Genomic DNA, 25,399 nt, shown 5'->3' on the forward strand with positions numbered 1-25,399 from the left:
CATGGAAAAGCACAAAATGCCAAAACATTAAGGTGCTCGCACTTCCTGATGTTTGCCGCTTAGCGACTTAACCTCCATGGAAGCAGTAAGGGTATGGTTAGTTTTTCACATGGTTAATGTGGCAGGCTGTAATATATAATGTTTTCTAGTTCATCTGAAGTTGTATTTACATCATTTTAGGACCAAACCAAGGACCAGTTTATTTTTTATAGTATCCTGAATGTTACATGCAGTCTTGTTTACACATTAAACATATTGTATGTTCATCTATGTTTACTAAGCTGACATTTTGTTGTTTAATTGACCAGAAAAAAAAAACCTTTATAAATCCCTTATTTGGTATGCTTAATTCACAATAGCCATGCTTGTTATAAAATGTCATGTAGGTAAATGGCTTTTCTGTTTGTTCAGGCATGATTGCAGCTCTTGCTGACAGTTTTGAGATTGCATGCAAAGGAATGATACAGATTGTATTTGACTAAAAACAGGAACATATTTAGAATTTTTCACCTCTACTTTTCATAATGAAATCCAGTAATAACCACACCTGTGTGAAGGTGTGAAAACACCGCGTACAGCACTTGTTTCATGGCATGAGTCAGTCATTACTCAGCCTTCGGGGGTTTCCCCTCTGTGGCTGTCTTAGGCCATCATCAGAAATGACCCCCGCAAAGGAAAATCTGATTTTTTTTTTTTTTTTTTTTCTCCATCGATAATGTTTTTATCTGTGAAACAGTTTTGTTATTTTGTGCCTACAGCCTCTGGTATAACCTTGCGACCTTTATTTCCAGTTAACTGTTGCTACTCGTGATGTTACGGGCATTTGTTACATATCTTGCTCTGAATTTTCCATTGGTACCTTTGCCACTTTTCTTTGTTATTCTGAGCCAGGCAGTTTAAAATTTGTAATAGAGTTGAGCATAGTAAGATTGTAATCAAATAAAATAACTAAATATTGATTTGTAATTTTATTTCAGTAGGTATAGTAAGAAAATATTAGATTTTTAATGAAGCCCTAATATCATTTCCTCTTTTTATAGTTTTGCTGTCAAATAAATCTGGCAAAGAGCAAAAGCATTTGTGGAAAGTTATGGCGAGAGGGTATTTTGACAGTTTATTACTATGACATTTATTAAAGTCCCAACCCAGGCGATGTCAAACCACAGCTCGTATTTTCAGCATTTCCATTAGCACATACACATCGTTCTGAAACCTGTTCCCATGTAAGAGAAATGTCACTCACAGTTCTATCGAAACGCCAAAGCAGAGACCGCTGCCGAGACACAGAAGCCGAGTTGAGGTAACATGTTCCCAACAGGGACACATCACACTAGACCACATCCGTTATTATTCACATGCTTACTAAGAGGAAACTCTAAATACAAGCCATCATCGGAGTCCCGTCTTCATATTTGTGATCATAGGTGTCAAAGTCCCCACATCTGTGGTGCTAGCAGTGATAACTTTTGTTTTCCTGAGAAGTGGACTGAATATCGCTGATGACTGGCTCACTGCAAGAAGAGCTCAACCTTAGGAATGGCAGTAAAAACTCAACTATTACAAGTGTTCACACAAAAACGGGACACAAGGAGATATCTTTGTATCAAGTTATTCATTTCTATAAGTAAATGATTTTTTAAATTTATTAAATATGTTTTGACATCTACTTAATAACATTAACAAAAAAGATGAAATATTATGCTTTGAGTTTTATTTGGGATTTGTTCAGCATTGTTCAACCCTTCATTGTGTTCATACAGTTAATCAGTTGACTTTTATTTATATAAATTCACAACAACAACAACAGTTTGTATTGTAAGGTAAAGAAAGTTTTTAAGTTTGCTCTTTTTTTTAGTTATATCAAATAATTCTTTGTTTGTAAGGGGGAATAAATAACAGAAAAATCAGTGAAAAGTATTGGTATCCACCATACCATTGTTATAAATGTAAGCCCGGGATTTGACAGACATTGCAGTCTAATAATTAAGGCACTCAGGTAGTAAGGTAGTGCGTTATTATTTACTTTGCACTCATCCTCTCCCACATGTGAAGTTTTGCACTAGCTTCTCATGGGAGTAGCAGATGGAGTTTAAGATCTGTAGTGAATACTTTTGGGCTTCTGATCCCATCTTTCCTCAGACCTGTCAGCTGTTACCACCGTTACTGTGAGATTTCATTATCAGTTAATCCTGGACTGCTGCATAGCAGAGACAAAACCTGATCAAATGAGGGGTAGAACGTCCACACACAGAGGCCCAGATCAAGGATGCTTCTTTTTTTTTTTTTTTTAATTCTTATCCAAATCAACTAATACTGATTGGATTTTGCATCCCAGGCTATAGTGCATTACATAATGTGTTTTGCCTTTTTGGAACAAAGATTCTACAATAATGTACAATAATGAAAAGTTAAGAGAGCTAACAGCAGATTGTTGCATTTATGTTTAAAATATTCCAAAGGGAAGTCATCCACTTTTTTTCACTGCCATAATCACTTGTTTTGTTTGCACAGATGCAGCAGATGGTGAATTCAGATTCTCGGTTTACCAGCAGCCAACAGCCAATCGAAGCAGCACTTGGGCCCAAGAGCCAATCAGGCATGAGCCAGCAAAACCAGTTGTCCACCATCAACCAATCCCAGCTGGGACTGAGTGGGAACTCTGCTACCCATAATTCCCCTTCACCTCCTGGAAGTAAATCTGCCACTCCATCTCCCTCCAGTTCAGCACACGAGGATGACAATGATGATGGACTCAGGGTAACAACACACAGACACAGGGACGCAGCATCTTCTGTTCAAATGACTCACATCTTGCTGGGCTGTAACACCCAGTTGTGTTTTCTTTTGTGAGTGCATAGATACTAGAGAGCTATTTTAATAATGTTATGTGTCATCATGGAGGCATTCTCCATGCATATCAACTAGACAGAAATCAGCTCTCTCGTTGTTGGCTGTCTCACACCGCTCCAAACTAACTGCTCATTTTCTGGGGAAATGAAACTATTACTGTGTTGCTGAATAATATTTACCAACTTTGTCACACACTATAGATAGGAAACAGTATAAGCCACTGTGCAGGTAATTTTTTCTTCAGGAAGGGTGGAAAATAAGAGAGCAAAAATGAGTCTGATACTCATACACATCATAACAGGGGCACCCCTTTATTGAGCCGTATGCAAGCTCAGGAAAACCCAGCGTGTTTATTAGACAATGCAGATTAATTTATCTGGCAGCTTTTACTCGCAGATGGTTTAGAGTGCTTTAAGGAAGAAAAATTATTCATAAGAGCAATATTAAAGGCATTAATTTACCATGATAAAGAAAGTGCAGTTGTGGTGCAGGATTCAGGCTAAATATGACCTTCTTCATAATCCAAGTGAAGGATCCTACATGAGGACACAATTTTCAGCCAAAGATTTTGGTTATGCCATTGGCCAGATGGTGATGTTACGTGAATCAGATAACAGCTGGAGGATTTTTTTTCCTATGATGTAAGGCTGCAGACAGATGAATTTGATTAAAGCACATACTGTGCTGATGAAGCAGCTTAGATGAGTTTGTTTTGGTTAAGTGAAAATGTATTTCTCTGTAGAAAATCACTGCAACAGCAGTGCAGCAACAGCTAGCAGCCATCAAATCATAGAGAAAGCAGCACAGCTGATACCACTTTAATATAATGTTGTAGACACAATAATGTTGCTCAAGGGTCATTATTGCAGCTTGACCAATCGTGTAATTATGATGTCATAACTTTGCACCCTGGGTCCAGTACTTTCCTTTATGAGACTGAAGTTTGTGTGTAGTATTATTTTCAGACTTGATGTTTTCAGTTGTCATTTTTAAAGTGTTATTGAGCACTAGTTTTCCAGCTTTCTGAATGTCTTTCAAAGTTATGGTTTGGACATTGGCTGCTTTTTCACTCATTTTCAGAGAATTGTTCACTAAGCCACTTAATAACACTGACCTCAAGTGATGAACCAGTGTTGTGTTTAAACATATTAGATAACATAGCAATGACGCAACTGTAAATTGTACCTCTAGGCACATCGTTACTAGCAGCCTGTTGCAAAAACATATGACTACATACGACTTCTTTAGGTAAATCCATGAAAATTGTCAAAGATGACACAATTTGACAGGCATTTTTGCACTAACAAGGTGGTTTCCAAAAGGCTATTAGCCAGTGACTTGACGCATCTCAGCATGGTATGCAGTGTGCCCTTTAAAAATGTGAGGAAACTGCACATCAGCCCCCGACTTCATGTGCACCTCAAGCACACATTTATACAAGGATTTCTTTAACAGTATAGAAAATTCTTCTTCCTCAGCTGGGCTTATGTTGTTATGACATAAAGTATATGATCTGAACACTGTTAAATGATAATCAGTAATTAGTGAAAGTTTCTCAGAAGAACAACTTATAACCATATAGACAATAACATTTGTACAGACGTGCTGCTTTTGCTGAGGTATTATGGCGACTTCACCCATTTAGCGCAGCAGTGACTGTAACCACTCTACTGAGAGGCTCTTCTGCTGGTGGGGACTTTCCCTAAGACCATCTCTGTGGTTTACTTATTGCTTAACATCAAAGATTAGCTGAGGACATGTTTTAAAAACAGTTTTGGTGTGAATTGTTCAAATGCAAACTTGCTGACAACAGAAAGAAAATCACTCACTCTACAGTTTTTAATGATATATTCAATTTACATTCTAACATTTTATGCTTTACGTGTTTATATACAAATTTCTCTTTGTCAGTCTATATTGGGGGTATCCAAGTAAAATTTAAGGAGGTCCAGTTAGAGAAAATTTCCTCAAACATTGGCCCAGAAAATCATAAAGTTCCACATAATTATATATATTTAAATTATAATGCGTTTTCAAGTAGACTGACAGTTGTAAAAGAAAGTACAATTTAACAGTATTTTAACGTTTGTAATTAATTTTTACAATGGACTGGCTGGTACTCTAACAATAAAATAATAATAAAATGTTCTTTTCTCATTTCAAGTAAAACAGGATTTGGAGTTTTTTTAAAAAAGGTGTCTTCAAATAAAATGTTTAATTTTGAGAAATGAAAAGGTTTCATTTAAGTTTCCTTTTTTCTTCTTTTTCCTTAACTACACGATTTGATTGGCTGAGATTGTTCTGTGTTTTTCCTTAATAATTAATTACACTGACTACTGTAAAGACAAAGGAGGTTAAAATAACCTTACTGTAAACATAAGAAAAGCTGAAAAATAAAAACAGTCTGTCAAAATCTAATAATAGTCGCAGTCCACCTATTGGTGACCTAGGATCTATATAGTCATCCATTCACATTTTCTCTATATACAGTGTTAACCTTTATTCTGTTTCGGCAGGGAGAGAAGAGGCCAGCAGCAGCGGACATCTCCAAGAAACCGAAAACGCCAAAGAAAAAGAAACGAAAGGACCCCAATGAACCAGTGAAGCCAGTGTCTGCCTATGCTTTGTTCTTCAGGGACACCCAGGCTAATATCAAGGCACAGAACCCCAATGCCACCTTTGGGGAGGTGTCAAAAATTGTGGCCTCCATGTGGGATGGTCTGGCAGAAGAAGAGAAACAGGTAAGGGGAGGGAAGGCTGTACTAAAGTAGGAATAAGGGATAATAAATAGGAAAAGACAAATTTCACTCTATCTCAGTACTTCAGTTTTTTGTGACATCTCCATTCATATGTGAAACATTTCCAAAACTGTCATTAGCACCACCCCACCCCCATGACTCATACTGAGTCCGCTGAGTCACTGCTTATATTTGGTGGTTTGCTGCACAAAATTGCAACCAAACTGATAGTAATTCTGCAAAGTTCTAGTTAAAACTGATACTGTGAAGGCAGGCTCTTCACTTTTATAGAGCTCATTTTGAAACAAAATGATTAGCACAGCCCAAAGCAAGCACATCACAAAATCAAATACTGCAAAGAACATAAGTATAACACACACTAAAAATCATTAAGCAGAGAGAGAAAACATATTAAAGCAGATCAAAATCAAATCAGAAAAGGCTTACTGATAAGTTAGTCTTTGTTGGTCTGTGAGTGACCGACTTAACTTGAATACTCAGGCAGTTCATCCCACAGCTTAGGGCTCTGACAGCAAATGTCTGCCAGCTGCAGTTTTAACAGATGTCCTCTGTTCAAAGATCTCAGGCTCTGTCGAAGCTCATGTCTGACTAGCAGGTCATATAGAGGACGGATGCCACGAAGATCCTTAAAAATCAGCAGTAGCATTTTAAAAGCTGAGTACCAACAGTGAAATGAAGCTAAAACAGGTATACTCAAATTAGATTTAACAGTAAGTTGTTTTTTCTGGTACTTGCATAATATACAGAACTGATTCTCATTCCTCTCATCTGTGTTTTGTATTTGGTATCAGTTTACAGTAAAATCCAAAATTAGGATGCAAAATTGAGGTTGGGATGATGGCAAATGCTATTTTTATATTTGTGAGAGAATGTTGACATTAGTGATTTGTTTATATCACCACTGTCTAAATATAGCTTCAGAGAAGCACTAGCATTACTGCACTCTTGCCCTTGAGGCATAACATGCACATTTTATTCTGTGACATCATAAAGGAAGCAAATGCAGAGTGCGTGAAAAAGGCGATAAGTGTCAGCATCATGTTTGTGACAGGAATCAACCCTTTATTAGGGGAATATGAGCTCTAACAATACCAATGAGATTCACAGTCATTAATGTGAACCTATCAGTTATACAAGTGGCATGTCAGCTGGACTGATCGCTGCTGGGCTTCAGAGAGTATTGGCACATGCTTTGGAAATTCATAAATTTGTGTTATTAGATAAAGGCATTAGCTCAGCCCTAGAGTGATATTATTATTATTATTATTATTATTATTATTATTATTCTGATTAAATCCAGCCTAATTTTTGTAGTTGTACCTTTTGTTTTTCAAATGCTGTGATGAAAGTTCACACTTTCAGAGTTAAATGTTTGCGTTTCAGGTGTACAAGAAGAAGACTGAGACAGCTAAGAAGGAGTATCTCAAACAGCTGGCTGCCTACAGAGCCAGTCTGGTTTCACAGGTGCGCTACACACACTGATACACGCCAAGTTAAGTTACGGATTATAAGAGTGAAGGGTCAGAAAATTCCTGATTTTCAGTTTTCCTTTTTCTTCTTCTACAGAGTTACAATGACCCATCTGAAATGAAGCAACCCCACTCTTCCTCCTCATCTTCCCCCTCTTCTACCTCCATGATTACACCCAAACATTCAGTGTACCCTGGTCACCCAGGGCAGCACCCTTCCTCCAGCCCACTCAGCCACCCTCTCCCTCCTCATCACCATCAAGGCATGTACATGCCCTACCCTCACCCCTCACACCCTTCCCACACCTCGAGCCCTGGCCTCAGCCCCCATCTTCCCCCTCCCCACCCTCAGATACATCCCCAGCTCCAGGCTCTGTCCTCCAGAGGGACGGTGCCACGAGCCAGCGTCCCCCATCAGGGAGCCATGTCCCTTGGCACTGTATCGGCCGCATCCACCCCTCCTCTCCAGATCAGCCCTCCGCTCCACAGCCAGGCACACCTGGGAGGGCTGCACAGTCCACACCATCAGCACCAGCAGCTCAGTGGCCACTCAATGGGAATGGCACACTCCCCTGCTATCACACAGGTCAGTTGCACTTGATAAATCTTACTATGATGATAATGATACATGCGTGTGTATGTATGTGTGTTTCCTAATTTCTCCTAGAATCAGTCTGCAGGGACAAGTCGCTGCCCTGTTTCCATCAGATGTGGGTCATGAGGTCATTTATGTGTGTGTTGGACCGTAATGGTGACGCAGCATTTGATTCAGTTTACTAAAAGATTTTGTTCACTTAGAATGATTCCATGTCTTAATTATATGTATCTGTTTTAGCATCGATCTTAAATAAGTGTGGACAACTCCAAGAACCCGCTGAGCAACCATTGTGTTTGTGCGTTTGATATCGGTTTGATGTGGAAGTAGGAAAAAAGTGCAATGCACCAACCACATTTGCTGCATAATTGGCAAAAGTCATTTTTGCTAGTAATACTTTGAGATGGTGTGAGGGGTGAGGACAGCTACAACACACAGATACTGCTGTTTAACTACATGTAAGAACACGTGGTTACCCATCACTAATGGTGTTGCTGGCAGGTGTTTGAAGTCTTTTGGCACAGGTACCATGGCTTTCTCCATCACTGATGTGGATTTGCCTGAATGTTAGTTGTCACTTTAAGATTAGTTAAACCGACAATGTTACACAGCTGAAAAAGGACTTACCTCGACTGTAACAGAGTCAATCAGTCTGTCAGTCAGCCTCTCTGCCTTTACTGTCAGTGTTAGCTGCTCATTTAGTATTTCTGCGAACAGAGGGGAAAAAGAAAAGATGAACAGCTATGATATGAATTCATGGAAGACGGTCTCCTCCAGAATAGTTAAAATCAGAAGATTACCACTGAGCCTCACTTCCCATTTGATCCCCCTTCCTTTTTATGGTACACTTTTTAATCCCCAACTCCCATAATCCCCTTTCTCTCCTCCATTTTGCATATTTTTAGAAAAAGAGAGAACCGAAAACACAGAAAAGTAAAAGAAGGCAAAAACGAGAGGACACAGCTACAGAGCGCTAAAAGTTTTATTTTTTTTACTGAGTCAAGAGTGAGAACTGATGGGGGAAGGGAGAGAGGAGAGAGAGAGAGAGACAAAAGAGGCAGATGGGGTCTTTGTGAAGGAGTGAAGGAGAAGAATTTGCTCAACAATAGATGAATAGGTGAGGTAGAGGAGGAGGGGGAGAGGAGAGCGGGGGGAACCAAACCACCTGCTGTCCTCCTCTTTCTCCTCTTTCACTCACAACACTCAGATTAACTTCCCTTTCAGTCCCCCCTCCCCCACATACACACTTTTGTCATTTTACACACTCATTTTTCCATCTCTCTCCTCCCTCGAGTATCCTATGGTTAGAGACATGCTTGCTGATGTTTTTCCTCTCTTTTCCTCTTCCTCCTAACTTTACATTTTCACTTTTTTCCCTCCCTCCTCCTGGGAGATGGAATCAGAAAAGCTCTCAAAATTCTGTAATTACTGCTCATGAACCTGCGACCCATCCCTCTCCTTTTCATGTGAGTTTCATTCAGAACTTCATTCCTATCTCTGTTCATCTGAAACCATTCTGCCAAAGATGTGCTAATAGCTGGCTTTCAGAACCCATCAGCTGTCCGTGGACTAATTCAGGTTGAAGGAGGAAATAAACAGTATATCATTAAAACTTTCCTTAATGACACTTTAATGCAGGAAAAAAAGATTTTACTTTTTACCTGCTTTTTTTTTCTTTTTTCAAGTACTGTGACTAAATGTTCACTAAAGTTATGTTTGGCACAGTGAACCCTCTCAGACTATTCAGGACAACTTCTTCTTTAAACCTTTCTTTTTTTTTTCTTGTTAAACACTTTTATTGCTATTGTCTGAATGCATCTAGTGTAACAAAAGAGAGACCCCAGTATTTTTCTTCAATGCTACTTTTCCTGTCTCACCATCAACAATGAGCAGCTGTGACATGGACTCGTTCTATGACACATAAAGACAAAAACACTTTAATATTATTTTACTAGCAGCAATATTAGCAGGCAAGCAAGTCACAGTGCATTTGTGACCTAAGTGGGGAAATAGGTGAAATAAGTTAATCTTTTTCCACCTTTAGCAAGAACTGTTTTGTGTTACAGGTTGTTAAAATATTTATTTATTTATTTATTTTTTAGGTATTTAATTGTCATCGTATTGTTGTTGCTGTGCATGCTAGGGATCATAAATGCATGGCATCGCTACATAAGTGCAAAAATGTACTGTATGGCTGTGGCACTGGGTCTCAAGCGGTTTGTTAGCACTAGCAGGTAAGCTAACTTTTTGCCAGATAAAAACTAATTTTATCTATGAAATCAAACCATCTCATCAACCAGTATAGATAGCACCAGTATTGTATTTAACTATCGGCCATCAGTAGGGAATTTGAAACGTGGGGCTTGGGTTTAAGAAGTTTAAGTTTGGGTTTAACACAAACTTTTGGCTTGTGTTAGTTAACACTACCATGTTTGCTAACATGCTAATGGCGGTCTGGCGAGGAAGGAGCGGCTAGTAGGTCCAGCGGGCATGTGGTGTGGAGGTTAGCCGGACAACTCGGAGGCGAGTCAGTTAAATAGAACAAAAGACCTTTAGTTGGTTATATTAACAGAACAAGACCATACAAGCTAGGTGTCCATGGCTCTACTCTATTCGTACATGCATGTGCCGGGGGTAGGTAGTCGCCGGCGCCAGCCCGTTACAGTGGTACGGTCTCTCTAAACAGATGCTCGGCTGTAATGACGGCCGTTGCACTCACACTAGGAGACTCTCAAACTACTACAATAATAGGACGACACTCCCTAGTGGTGCTATATCATAATAAGGGTTGTTACAATGGACAAACTACAAACTATCTCTTAAAATAAAATTTCATTTAACATTGCATACTCACCTCCTTGCTAACATTATTGCTTTCATCTAAGTGGAAATACTAGTTGGCTAGCTTGCTAAATTATTTCACCAGCTAATGTGATCTGACACATACATTTATATCTGGGGCCACAGTATGTTACTGTGTTAGAACCCTCCACTGTGGCGCTCACAAATCCTGTCCTGTTGCAAGCTTTGAAAGTGGCCACTCAGAAGAAAGTGGGCTTGTAATTATGATTGCTTTAAAGAATGAATATTTTCAAGGTCTCCTTTTTTGTCAAATGCATATTTGAAATCATTAACTTATTGTTAATGGTGCTCCCTCTTGAATTTTTTTTTTTTAATAAGTTATAATCATTTTGTTTGTTTACACCTTGAGGCAGTTGTTGTTGTTGTGATTTGGCACTATATAAATAGAATTTGAATTTAATTGTTTGGGGTTGTTTGTTTGTTTGTTTAGGGCTACCTTCCCTCCCTCCAATCTGACTACCAGCCAATAGGTGGAGGTATCATGAACAGTGGAGCAGTGATGTCATCAGTGGATTACCACCAGATGGGTCGGCATACACCGAATCATCACCCCTCTCTGGACTGGAGCACTGATTACCATGGCAACGGGTGTGTACTAACACTGCACTGGATTGCAGGTGTTTAAAAAGAAACCCAATACTCAACAGACGTGTTGTTGTCTGCAGTGATGTTAGATGACTTGTGGTTACAGATGGCAGCGGCCACATCCGATCAAGAAAACATGGTTCATGGAGGGGAAAAAAGTAACATCAAAGATACATTTCAAGAGCACCAACAACCACTTTCTGACTACACCTTTCCTGTGTGGAAGTCTGTGACATGTTATTATAATCCTGGATAACAAAACTTTTAAAAGTAACTTGTAACATAGCAGTACCATTTAAAAAGTTGGCATGTAACATTATAGTCCATACTATAAGAAGAGAGATTGTTAGTCAAAGTTTTGCATTTAACTTTCACTTTTGCATTTAGCATCTCTACCACCACATAACCAGCAAAAAGCTTGGTAATTTCTATCAAATTAACAGCTTTAGCCAAAGTAAAAGTTAGCTAACTGTAATTTCAGGGCTGTCCTGCCCAGTGAGCCTAACCACTAGTGTTGTGGAGCTGTAGTAGCATTAAGGTAACTCTTCCAAATGCGAAGCAGAGCTCCTTAGCAGCTGACAGACACTTATCATTGGCTGACACAAAATAATGCAAATACTTCCACCATGGAACAACCAGCCTGTCTGTCATTGCTGACTGATTCAACTGCACTATTATTAGATGGGTTTCTATCTAGGTGCAGCATATATTTAAACAAAATAACAGAAAGAAAATGTTACCTGTCCAGATGGTGCTGCTAAACTGTTAAAGGATAAGAGAATACAGTGAGACGATGTCAATGAAAGACAAAGGAAAGATAGTGTTGAAAACATGATGGGAATGTGGTGTTTCTATTAGTCTTTCATATATAATAATGTGAGGAACATTTACCCACTGCTCTTGATAGGTTGGGTTCCATATACTTCCAAGCCATACAGTGGAGCAGAAGCTTTTCTATCTTAGCTAAATATAAAAACCTTTTAGCAGTAGTTCTTAGTTTTCATATGAATGTAGAAAAATGCCTAAAAGCAGACGCGTGGGATTACACCTATTAAAATGAAATACAACTGTATTACCTGTAATATTAACCAATGTGTACTCTGCAGTCTACATTAATCACTTTAAATGCATATCACAAAAGATTTGGATTAACGTAAATTAATCTAGAGTAGAAATGACCAAAACCAGTCCATATAATCTTATAACAGACTTGATTTTTCTTGAGGCTCGTTAGGAAACAAAAAGGGAAAAACTCCTGGTCATCATTGAAACAATGAAGCGTGTCAAACATGTCCTTATTGATTCTCCTCTCTGCTTCCAGGGCTCTCCAGAGAGACAAACCTCTGTATCTGAGCTAATCTCAGGACCAAATGACATCAACCTTCTGCCAAGCCCTTCTACTGCCACACCACAGAACCTCCAGCTTGTTCTCTCCATCCTTAAACACAGCGAGACCCAAAAATCAGACTCACAGTGGATCGGCTAAATCCGAAATAAATTAGTTTCTCTTAAAATAATAGTTCCAGCAACAGAAGAATGGGACATTTCTCGAGAATGCTGACAAAACATCTGCATTTGGCGCATTCTACTGTCTATTTACAGCATTGTACTACCATTAAACTGAAAATGTGTACACCAGCATGGAGAGGTATATTGGTGTATATACTCCAACCTTTGTCTGATTTCCCATCTGCCCCAGTTCCTCTTTTGCCAGGATGGTGTTTACAATTAGTTGCTGTAAATTGCTGTAACATAATCTTTTCAGTTGTCCATATAAGGACAATTACTCGTTTCTTTTTTCTTTAACTCATACTTGCTGTCTCCTTCTATAGCCAAAGTCAGAGGAACGGCAAAAAAAAGAAAATGTTATTAACCAAATACGACACAAATTGTGTTTGATAACTGGTTCTTTAATCACATGAACGTTAGCCCTCAGTTTGATGCCGTCTGGTCTGAAGTCCCACTCGGTGTCTGCAGAGACAGAGAACATATGGTTACTGTGAGTGTGGAACACTGCGATAATGACTGAAATCGCACCGCTTCGTTCGGCTCAAGACAAATTGGAAGAAGATCTGGAAGAGCACCTGAAGCTGTTTGTTTAACCAGGCACCGACTGTGAATAATTGTGTACGATTAAAGAACGTTTGTTGTTCTCTTGATGAAATCCACTGTATTTTAGTCCATGAAATAATAAAATGTCAAACAATTGTCTGCTGAAAAAAAACATCCCTTTGTATGATGACAGCTCCTCCTCCTGGCATATGTCTGTTGATAATATTGATTTGGATCCAAACTGTGTGAGTGTGTGAAGTGTTAATGAGAACGCACAAGTGGGTTGCATGGTCTCCTTTGTCATCTCTATCTCTCTGTTCACAGAGGCTATTTAAGAAACTTTAACTGTTGCTGGGTTGGCTGTGTTTAAATTTGTTTTTGTTTTGTTTTTTTAAATCAGCTTTTGTTCTAGTGTTAATGATGATGAGACATATCGCTCTCGTTCTGTATCTCTTTGTATTAATGTGTTTTTTGTTTGGTTTTTTTGGCAGATGAAAGCACTCTGGGCAACAGCACCCATTATGGTTTCCTTATTTTTAGATTCTAATAATGTGTTTGAGAATAAAGTCAACGCTGCATTGACATGCAGTCATTACTCCAAACCTGCCTCTTTCATGTTATTTCTGAGTGCTTTGTGACAGCTGTTTTAATTAACTGCACATAATAGCGCAGCCCTTTACAACTCCTTTGACACAATACACCTTTGTCTGTATCCTGCCCCTTAATTTATTTAAAGTAGTTTGCAAGTGCAAAACAAATGCCTTTGAAGTCTCGCAAAATAAGTATTTTTAACCTTTGTTAGGTCAAACAGAAAATCCTACTTTAGTGTTTCTTTTCTTTTGTAGCCACATAGCTTTGGTTTCTTAGATGGAGACGTCAGTGAAAATGTTAATATTTTGTAAATGGTCTAATACGTTGGCTTGTCACATTGTGTTCAGTATTAAATTGCAGATTTTTGGATGCCATTAATATATGATTTATAGGGTTAAAAATAAAACCATCACTGATGAGCCAAAAACTAATGGACTCTTGAGGCTGATTCCTAAAGCCACCCCATACAGAGTCTATATGTGAAAGATGGACATATCCACTATGATGTCACCAATTAGTTTTCAAGTCCAGCATGTTGTTGGTGGTGTTTGGAGCCAAGAATTGTTCATGGTGGTGCAACAGAATGAAGGGCTAAGTGCAAGCTTGTTTAGCAAACTGTATGAGAGCAAATTCATAATTAGCATAAACATGGATAAGTGCCATTAGTGCTCATCAAAACTGACGTATAAAAGCTTTTGTTTTTAAATGTTCTGTAGGAATCCAGTTATTTGACTTTAATTGAGGTGTGGGCTTTAACATTAAGCCACGGGAAAATCTACATTTTAACCCTAAAGCATATTTTGTACCAGGTTGTAAACAGGCTTTTTAATGCTATAAAGTTATGGGAGTATGACTCACACATGGTGCCAGCCTCATGTGGCCAGATGAGGAACTGCAGTTTTTGGCACTTCATGGTGTCCTGGTTTCCACATCCATCTTTTTCTATTTACTCTTTAATGATAACAAGCTAAAATAGATGTAGAGGAAAGATTTAAACCATGCAAAGTGGAGGCTGATTGGCTTAAAAAAGGCAGGTGAGAAAATGATTGGACTGGAGTAATGATGTCAGCATTGAGATGAACAGTGTGGTAAAGCAGTAGTCATGTAAAGAACAGAAAAGCAGGAAGATGAGTGATTGCAGATCTTTCTTACCTAACCTACCATAAGCTTCATATTTTATTTATTTTGTGCTATTTTTGTTAAACTATTTCTATACATGTCCATTTTTCAGAAGAAAAAACATCTACCATGGGCGTGGGAAGAGTCAGAGCCATAACAGAGCCCACTAGACATTACTTCTCTTGCATTCAACATTTGCATTTCATGTAGATGCTTGCAGACACAGTTACATTTGTACCAAGGTGTACAAGGTGGCAGCACAGGGTGAAGTTACTGCACAATAGTCTTATCTTACTCTTTTTGGATTGCTCATATGTAATAAGAATATTACGGTTTTCTTGTCCTTCTGCATTGACATACCTTTTCTACCTATTTCTCCACCTTCTGCTTTCTTTCTTTCTCCTCTGTTGGTGTGGGTGTGGATGTGTTTGGTGTTACTCTGTGTGTTTCAGAGGTGAGGTCTTGCTAGCGCTCCTTCCTTCCTTGTTGGCGCACCTGCAAACAGTTTGGTAGTTACCCACCTATGTGCAATCTAATCAATAATTACCTGCTACTTAAGGCTGAAAAAAATCCCTCGTTGTTGCTAAATTGTTGGACTGATGTTCAGGTTCCTGATTAGAGCTGTTTTTGCTGTGGACTTGTTTTTGTCATGACCTGAATCTGACTGTGGTTTTGAGCCTTTTAGGCGGTATTCTTTTTTTGGTGTTCATAATTTTATTATATTCATGTTACTGAATATTTGGAGTCCTTAGGTCCTGTTATAATTTAGTCACACTTCTAGAGTTTGTTTTGTTCCCTCAGTATTTTTTGACACATTCTTTTGTGTCAAGATTTTTATATTCATTTATGTGTCTGCATTTCCCTGTTTAGTTATGGTTCTCACTTCCTGTTTTATTTTGATATATTCTTGTCTTTAATGTCTTAATTTTAGTTTTATTTCTTCGCCTGTCTCATTGTCTTTTTTTATTATTATCGCTTGCATCCAGTTTCCCAGCTCTGCCTACCTCCCCCAAGTGCCTGTCCATATGTGTGTCTGCAGCACCGTCACCAGGCTTTGTTGTAGGTTGTCTCAACAAAAATATCTCTTCTGTCACCTGAAGTCTTCCCCAGTGGACAAATATCGAGACATTCTCACCTAAAGCTGTCTTGTGTCTAGATGGATCCATTGTACTCAGATGGGTATTGCCAAACATCACTCACTCAACTAAATCATTGATTTCAGGTGTTCCAATCATTTCATGACCACAGGTGTATAAAAATCAAGCACCTAGCATGCAAATTGTCTCTACAAACTTTTGTGAGAATGAGTCGCTCTCAGGAGCTCAGTGAATTCCACTGTGGTATCGTGACAGGATGCCAACAACAAAACAAGTCCAGTCCTGAAACTTCCTCACTACCAAATATTCCACAGTCAACTGTTTGTGGCCTACCAACAAAGTGGTAAGTCTTCCAAATTTCATGTGGCCTTCAGATTAGCTCAAGAACCGTGCATAGAGAGCTTTATGGAATGGGTTTCCATGGCGGAGCAGCTGCATCACCAAGCAGCAGCCTTACATCACCATGCGCAATGCAAAGCGTAGATAAAGTGGTGTGAGGCACGCTGCCAGTGGTCTAGAGCAGTGCAGATGTGTTCTCTGGTGTGAAAAATCACACTTTTTCGTCTGGCAATCTGATGGTTTGGTTTTTGCCAGGGGAACAGCACTACTCTGACTGCATTCAGCCAACTGTAAAGTTTGTTGGAGGGGTGAGGTGTGAGGGACTATTTTTCCGGAGTTGTTGTAGGAGTTTCATATTTTCAATGAAGGAACTCTTAATGTTTCAGCATACGATATTATTTTGGATAATTTCATGCTCTGAAATTTGTGGGAACACTTTAGGGATGGCCCCTTCCTGTGCCAACATGACTCTGAACGAGTGCATGAAGCAAAGTCCATAAAGACATGGATGAGTGAATTTGGTGTAGAAGCACCTCACTGGCCTGAGTCCTGACCTCAATCCACCTCAGTTCTTCTTGTCCAACATCAGTGTCTGACCTCAATGATCAAAAATTCCCATAAACCCATAAAAATTACTTCCTAAACCTTGTGTAAAGGCTTCCCAGAAGTGTTGAAGCTGTTATGGCTGCAAAAAGTTGGCCAACATCATATCAAACCCTATGGATTAAAATGGGATGTCACTGAAGTTCATATGCTCATGTGAAGGCAGACGAGCAAATACTTTTGGCAATATGATGTATTGTTTATATATTTTTAATGCTCCTGGTAGGCTGCTTGTTCTGAGTCACACTTGGCTGAAAGGCTGTGACACCCCCCCCCCCCCCCCCCCCCCCCAATTAACTGGGATTCAAATAAGATTATTGGGTAGAGCCCTCATTGCCATGAATTTTGTCTACAGTCTGCTTCCCCCTCCAGGTTTGAGTGTGCTGCATCCTCCAGCACAGATTTTACATATCTTTCAATCAATCCTGCAGAATATCATTGTGGTGTGAATGAGACACGGCGGGTCCAGGGATCATACGTTTGAGCCATTTTATTCACTATTTGTCACACCACAACACACCCCAACCCCTGAGTCCCCGTGTTTTTAACTAGGCGGGCGTGATTAAGGATGCCGTGCAGGTGCGTCCGCCCTCCCTGCACGGCACCGCAGACCACGCCCCACCACAATCATGTTTTGGAGAAAGTTTTCCTTAAAGATTTGGTAAACTGCTCCCCGCAAATTATCGCTACAGCCTCATCACACCAGGACATGATGTAATGGGAAAATATATCCATTACTCCCTGGCTGCTGGTATCATCTGGCCTTCAAGACAAAACTCTTCTTCTGTATCAATCCAAGACTGAATCAACTGTATCAACTTGACAAGACTCTTCTTCAGCATTAATTTCCAAGGTCTGAACCAGATCACTGTTAAAAGAAAAATCTCTTTTACTTTTTCCAGCTGTTTTAAAATATTGCAAGGAGCCACTTTCTTTCCAAGGTTAGACTTCCTACCACCTGGTCCACGTCAAGGAAGGAAAATACTGGAAGACAGCATTTAACTCATTTGGGTCACTTCAAGGACCATTGGATTGGATGCTCCAGCTGTTATCCAGGTGTTGGTGAATGATGTACCTTGAGAGTTCCTCAACCGCTCCATACTAATCTGTCTGGATAATATTCCCATCTTGTCTCACACTATTTTGGACCATTAACGCCATGTTTATCAGGTACTCCAAAGATTACTTGAGAGCAGACTCTATGCTAAGGGTGAAAAATTCAAGTTTCATGTTGAAGGTCAAGGTATACTGTTACGGGTTCGAAATTGAGGACGAGAGTAAAACAATGATGGTCCAGAAGAGGTCGGTCAAACAATGGATTTTAATGAATGCACGCAGCGTGGAGAGGTGCAAACTGCAAAACATCAGTTGTACATCTCTGCCCAAAATACACTCTAGATTGCTTTTATAACATCAGGGTATTATGACGCCCCCTCATGCGTTTACAAGCACATAATTTGCATGTACAGAACATTCATGTATTTTAAGAATTAACTGCAGACACAGAAGTTCCCCTTTCTGGCCAAATATGGCGATGATCTCAGGCCTTTGCGGTCCCCATGGACTTGTCCTCCTTGTGTCACCTGTAACTATAAACTTTTAAGATGCTAGATTTACCTCAACGATTTAAAGTGGTTATAACTGCACCTGTCATAAACATGTTAATATTTGATTATGATAACCCCTGTAATACAAATTATAACATCATGCCGACAGCTTCAATAAATGCTTTGATGAAATGATAATTAATGTAATGATAACCCAGATAGCAAGGAAACATTGAAACAATGTTGAGTCAATATCAGGCGACGTCATTGAAGCAACGTTGAAGTGTGACGTTGACCCAACATCACTCTTGCACCCATTTTTAACGTTGAAACAACGTCAGGTTTTGATGTTGAATCAATGTTGAAACCTGACATTGATTCGATGTTATATTTTCTAACACTGTTGACATTGAAACAATGTCAGATTCTGATATTGAAACACTGTTGAGCTATGGTATTAATTTTCCACCTCTTTCGCACAGTTGCTTTTTATTGAAAAAAAACAAAACCAAAAAAGGTCAATAGACATGTATCATTTGCAAAATACTTTATTAAAAGACAAAGTTTCCTATTTACATTTCTATGTTTCACGTCACTTTTTATTATTTACTCCGGGATGGGGATGGATGATGTGCGTCCTGCGTGCCACCCGTACGATCTGGAGCATATCTGAGCCATTTCTGGACTGCTTGAGCAAAGACCAACTCAGACATAGAGTTCGCCCCTACCTGCTGCGCCAGGCCATCTAGGACAAAAAAATAGACACACACACAAAAAAAGGGAATTAGAGCACATGAATAAGCTCTTGTTAATTGTCTTCAGCAGGGAGAAAGTATGTAAACTCCTAGGCTGATAAACATGAAAGTCACCAGGCGGAAATCAGCAAACTGCCGCATTTGATTCCCAAAGAGCTATAAGCTGAAAATGCGATATGTCTTAGCATGGTGTGCCGTGTATCCTTTAAAAAAAAAAAAGAAAACATGGGGTCGTCGGGCTGTACAAAGTGTACAACCCGAGGACAAAACAAGCCGAAGACCAAAGACTCCATCTCCAGATTAACCGGACATGAAAGTCTTGTTATTAAGAAAGACAAAGTAATATAGCAAAAAACAGACATAGGAAATGTGAAATGCACCCAGCACATCAATTGATCCCTTTATTGTTCACTTTAGGCTCATAAAACTACAATAAATGTTAAAACTTACCAAATATGCATCTGCACGGCGCTGTCTCTTTAAATGCCCTTTTTTGCTTTGTCTGGTCCTTGTTTTTTTTTCCCCTGCCCAGTTGAGTACAGAGGCCAGCTCCTTTGTAATGGCATAAACCATTACACGGCGGACTCGCACCTCCAGTGTGGTCCAGCAGCACCAATCAACGCAAAGCGTCTCACCTATAGACACATTTTATGAGATGGAATTAGCGAGTCTCATGTCTTAAATGTGTATGCAAGTGCCTGTGTGTTTACTTCATGTAATTGATGATAGAAACATGTCATTTAGTTTTCCCTAAAGCCTGATTTTCAAGTCATACAAAGAATAAACCAAAGTATTGGCAGTGCAATGTATTTCTATTCCCTTTTGTTGGATATTCATTTGTTAGTTCTTGTAACTGCTAAAAGTGTTTACTAGTTTTTGCCTGTCACATATATTTGTTATACCATGTAAACTGAAATTCCAAGATTTTCGAACTCGCTTGGAATAGTGGCCTCACAGAGTCTCTGGAATCTACAGAAAAAAAAAATCACAACAAGATGACATTCAGGAGTATAAATTAGTTTTTTTTTTAGATAAGAGTACAATGACATTGTGATGCAGCTTTAAAGCTTTTTTTAAAAGCATACCATCTATAGGGAAGACATCAGACTCTGCATGCTGGCGAGATCGCAAAGCTGTGTCGGTTTGTGCCGGAGTGGCGAAAGGTGCCGGAAGCTGGGTGGGGCATTATGATGGTTGCTATCAGTGGGCTGGGGGGCAGACTGCGGAGTGATGAGGGCTGTTTAGAAAAAGATAATTTTTTAAGTATTTAAGAATACAGACAATTTGTCAAAAAAGTTTCCTCGTGTCAGACACAGATATGTACACAGACACTAGACAGTATTTTATTACCTGGTATTTTCACTCGAGGGGCCTGGGGAAACTGTTTTTTTGTAGGCTGCTCATCCTCTGAGTCCGTATATGTGTACAGGGGATTTGGTCTAAAGAAAATAAATTAAAAACGGTCTTAAGTAATTGTAAATATGCTTTTGGCATATTGTTTCCTAAAGTTAGTTTGATTTCTAACAACACACACAGGAAACAGAGATGTGCAAGAAGGTGCAGTATACAATGAATTTTTGAAGTGCACAAGTGTACACGGCTTTGCATTTTTAAAAAGTTTACAAACTTCCACTTTTTGGACTATATTATGTGGTGATATTGCAGTATGCAAGCACCACAGATATGTATAAAAGACAAGATCATAAATTCTTAACAATCAAAGATATGTTTGTGAATATAAAGGTTTTACTTGTGCTTTCTTTTAAGACTGGTCTGGGTTTCTTCTTCGGACTGAAGGTCAGACGTATCACAGCGTTCACGTGGATATCTCTGAAGACTGCGTTCTGCTTCGTGAAATGTGCCTGGAAATACAAACACAATGTACGGCCAGACATACATTACGTGTGGACAAAAGGTGCAAACGCATAGAAAAATCAGCGGTTTCAAAAATACGCTGGTACGTGTGGACGTAGCCTTATTCATTATTCAAGGCACAAACGGAAAGTCATGTACGCGTGCAACGTAAAGTTAGGTGAGCGTGCAACGTACAGTCACGCATGCTGCGTGAGCATTCAAACTGAGTCTAAAGTTTTCGTGTGCGAATTGAAGCGAGTGCTCTCCAATCATCAAAAGTAACAAAGTCATTGAACACGTTTATACAGTTAACTTTACGTTTATCAATCATATATCACAGATTTAGAATTTTTTGTAGTACTAAGCAACTACAGAGCGAAAGTCTGGGTCAAGCGCCGAGGCGACGGCAAGAACAAAGGAAACCTCGAAACGTTAAAGCTAGCTTTGTAAGGGAATATAACGAAGAAATTATGAAACAAAAATGTTTTCTTTGTTGATATACTTTGTTCGCAGTGCAATTTATTTGTTGCCAGATTGTAAGAAGTAGACACAATTTAGAGTTTTTTTTAATGTTATTCAAATGCAAACATGGAAATACCGAGTAGGAAAAAAAAATCATTCATTCTTACCTTATACTAATCATGGTGCAGGCCAGTGCAGTGCATGAACTGATGCCTTCTCCGGTCAATTCCGCTGAGAGTAAATCAAATGTCCCGCTCTACTGTAGAAGACAATGAATACCGGGGGAGGGGGGGGGGGGGGGGGGGGTGTACCAATGTGAGAGGGGTGCTGCGGAATAGTCCAAGTGATCGCTGCTTTAATTTCCCGGTCAACTATACATAAATTGCACGTAGACACGATTTTTTAAAGCTGGTGAACTAGACCAAGTCATTGATAACAAATGAACAATAAATCTACTTTCTCTGGTACTTTATACCCGATCAGTTGCAATGCAATTTAATGCTCAACTACAAATCGATGGTTTTTGATGGTGACCGGAGCCGAATGATCGTCAACTATAAATAGACGTTTTCTCGATGTTGTTGTTGTCACCTGGTCGACTATAAATAGATCAAATATCAATGACAAAAAAACAACGGTGAATCAACATCGTTACAACGTCTCTATAGTAAGACCGTCGGTTTACCACAGTATTTCAACGTTGTTACAACATTGGCATTTCAACCCCGACCATATACGACGGTTCGGATCAAAAATCAACATAGATTCAATGTCGTCTTGCTATCTGGGAAGGATGATGGTTATATACAGTTCAGCAGTAAACTAATTTCTTAATTCTACAATACCCAGCTAAGGTTCAAGCAGTGATGGAGTGGCCAGACCCCACAAGTCAAACAGTTGCAACACTTCATAGGGTTTCCTAACTTACTGGAAGTTCAGAGATTTCGGTAGACTTGCCCTACCTCTCACGAGTCATGGAATGCTGCAGCCCATCAAAAGCATTTAACACTCTCAAAGGACGGTTTTCCCCAACTTCAGTTTTGATTGGGCCAAGAGTTGCCCTCTCACAGTAACTGAACAACAAAATATATCCCTGTGGCTTTATCTTCTGCCAGCTCATCCAGCAAAGTGTAACTATGTTATGTGTGCTGAGAACTACTTAGTCTCAGACTTTCTTTAGATGAGTGGAGATACTGGCTGGAGGGGGCAGCGCAACCTTTTGGCTTGTGGACAGACCATAAGAATTTGCCCTACCTCCAGAAGCCCAATGCCTGAACTCCTATCAGGTAGGCCCTAATCAATGCTAGATTTAACTTAGCTATGACCTATCAACCAAACTGTCTCAATGTGAAACCAGACCCCTTTTTTGGCACCACTCCACTTTTGATTCCACCTCCAAGTCAGAACCCATCCTGCCTTTTTCCTGTGTTCCCTTACCTTGGAGATTGAATCGCTGGTGTGTACCAACCAACAGAACAGACCAAAACATAGAAGCAAACTACCTAATTGGCTTTATAAGCCTTCTGCAGTTTGAATCAGGTAATTCATCTAGTTCACTTATATGGCCACTGGTTTCTCTTCATTTGAGGCATCACTTAGTTACCAACCACCATTGTGTCCATCTCAGGAAGGTGAGGTCATTGTTCCTTCAGTCTAACACTATATTCAATGTTGTCATTGCCTCTGGAGAGCAACCCAAACTGCCCTGCTGAAAACAACAAATGTCTGCCTGATTGTCAATCCGGTCTTTAAGTCTGACGTCATTAGCCGTGCCTGGGCCCAAACTCGGCTGCAGGTTCCTAAGTCACACGATCACTGCAGCATCACTGAGAGTTAAAAACTGCCTAAATTCTTTCATCTGTAATAAAATGATCAGTGTGGCTGCTCTACCAGGTGTAACAATCAAGTTTAACATCCAGGCATCCATGAAAACAGAATTTATGAAATTTAATGGAGTTAGAAATTTGCAGGGAGTTAGCTCGCTAGTTTCCATCTAAATATAATATACCATGTTCTGACCGAGGGATTTTCGAAACAAATTAAGACGTATAGCTCTGCTATCGCTTTCAACATAAATGAAGACAGTAAAGTAAACAGCAGTGACGTTTGTAGGGTTACTGAAGTTAGGCTAGCTAGTACATGATCGCTAGTGATACAGCTATGTTAGCATAATTAAAACAGTGAAACTGGAGGATGAACGCTAACTTTTTTCCACTCGATAAAAGTTAACGTGAGGATTCCCGATGGTTACGAACAAATGCAATCGCATGACAGGATGCTGTAAACGGACCGAACTTGAGTCAGGAGAACAACTGAGATGATCCATCCACAATACGAGGTTAGTCATTAATATACTGCTGCATGGCTGGGCTGTAGTTACATCGTAAGGTTTTAAAAACTGAGCTTTAAAATGAACAGTGGTAATAAAAACTGAGAGAAGCCGACAGTGATCACTGACTGTTTTTAGGGGCTTGTTGAGATTAAATAGAACAAGATACAAAGCATTAAAACCTATTAAAAACACAAAAGCCTTATTAAACGCAGGGTAGTTTGGGCCCGGAAGCAGGATTTGTCATGTCATCACTTAAAGACTGGATAGTTGATTGGAAAGGTTATCTGCCAGAGGAGAGGACTTTGGTTCCACAGTCAAGGATGCCTCCTTGGTTAGAGATTTTCATTGTAGGCATTCCAACAAGCCAGGTTAGGTCACCAGGAGCCTCTTATTGTTGAGGGGTGGGGTAGGGGGTACGTCATGGTCTCCTTGTCGTCCTGTGTTTATCATCGTTTTCTACCGTTTCTCCACCTTATGCTCGAACGTTCCCTCTCCTCTGTGGTGTGCATGTGTGTTTGTTGTAACTCTGCTTGTTTGTTTCTGTGGCAAGCTCTTGCTGGCTCTCCCACCTTCCTTGTTGATGCACCTGGAAACAGTTAAGTAATTATCTACCTGTGTGCAATTTGATTACTCTCTTGCTACTAGGTCGTCAGTTGTTGCTAGATCATTGCACTTACTGTAAATGGTAAATGGCCTGTATTTGTATAGCGCTTTACTGTGGTAGTGTTCTGGGTTTTTGATTTGCTCTGGACTTACTCTGTACTCTACGGCGCAGCCATCATGGTTTCTAAAGAGAGAAAGTGGTGAAGAGAAAACCAAACAGGTTACCTGTTTGGGGGGTCTCTGGAGTCCAGTCCAGATCTGGGTTGGTACCTTGAAAAAGAATAATTTTTGCCCACAAAACCATCTTTGGTCTATTATAAGTGTTAAACCTTTATACTGAGGGAAACCTCCCCCTCCACAGAATATAAACCTGTGTACGTTTGACATTTTGATATTTTAGAAGATCATATCAAATGTTAAATGGTTTCATTCTGTCCTGTCAGCCTTTGTCTTTTTGGTAAAATAATGAGTTCAAATTCAACACTCAGGCCCCTAACTCTATCAAGCAAATTAGGTATTTTTTTCCCTCTGTTATAATTATGTCTCCAAAGTGCCAGATCTGAGTCATAAATCAAAAGTGCAGCTGCTGAAAAAGAAGGGTGCCTCCGTTATGTGTCTGCAGGTACACACTGCCCCCTAACAACCACAGGCAAGGACTGCAACCACTTCTTATGTCATACATTTCCTGGTGTTATTACACTACCCCTAAATCCATCATTGTTGGAAAAGCATGTTACTTATACATTATATAGTTATATGCTGCAACATACTGGCAACCTGTCCAGGGTGTATCCCTTAGGGGGAACCCTAAAATCAGGTGTTGTGGTGCAGCTGGGAGAGAAGAAATGCTTAGAAAAACGTTTCATGAGTTGTTTTGTGACTTTCAGACAATTTTTCTTTGTGTAAGGCTGCAATCAGCTGGCCT

The 25,399-nt window shown here is 39.6% G+C and overlaps 1 protein-coding gene and 1 long non-coding RNA gene across 2 annotated transcripts in view; one reads left to right on the forward strand and one right to left on the reverse strand.

Moving 5' to 3' along the window:
• The window catches only part of tox (thymocyte selection-associated high mobility group box), a 57,681-nt gene extending 43,913 nt beyond the window's left edge, over positions 1-13,768 (forward strand). The window contains exons 5-10 of the mRNA XM_063462471.1: positions 2,512-2,757; positions 5,367-5,591; positions 6,993-7,073; positions 7,176-7,664; positions 10,966-11,123; positions 12,442-13,768. Coding sequence (XP_063318541.1) covers positions 2,512-2,757; positions 5,367-5,591; positions 6,993-7,073; positions 7,176-7,664; positions 10,966-11,123; positions 12,442-12,478 — 1,236 coding nt within the window. The 3' untranslated portion in view covers positions 12,479-13,768. The remainder of the gene's footprint in view (positions 1-2,511; positions 2,758-5,366; positions 5,592-6,992; positions 7,074-7,175; positions 7,665-10,965; positions 11,124-12,441) is intronic.
• A 6,827-nt stretch (positions 13,769-20,595) lies between these two features.
• Positions 20,596-21,811, reverse strand: LOC134616324 (uncharacterized). Its single transcript, XR_010091436.1, has 3 exons — positions 21,707-21,811; positions 20,974-21,085; positions 20,596-20,662 (listed from the first exon to the last, which is right to left on the reverse strand). It is a non-coding gene; the product is annotated as an uncharacterized LOC134616324 (long non-coding RNA).
• Between the last annotated feature and the right edge of the window lie 3,588 nt (positions 21,812-25,399).

This window comes from Pelmatolapia mariae, linkage group LG18 (assembly GCF_036321145.2).
Source record: "Pelmatolapia mariae isolate MD_Pm_ZW linkage group LG18, Pm_UMD_F_2, whole genome shotgun sequence".
Lineage (NCBI taxonomy): Eukaryota > Metazoa > Chordata > Actinopteri > Cichliformes > Cichlidae > Pelmatolapia > Pelmatolapia mariae.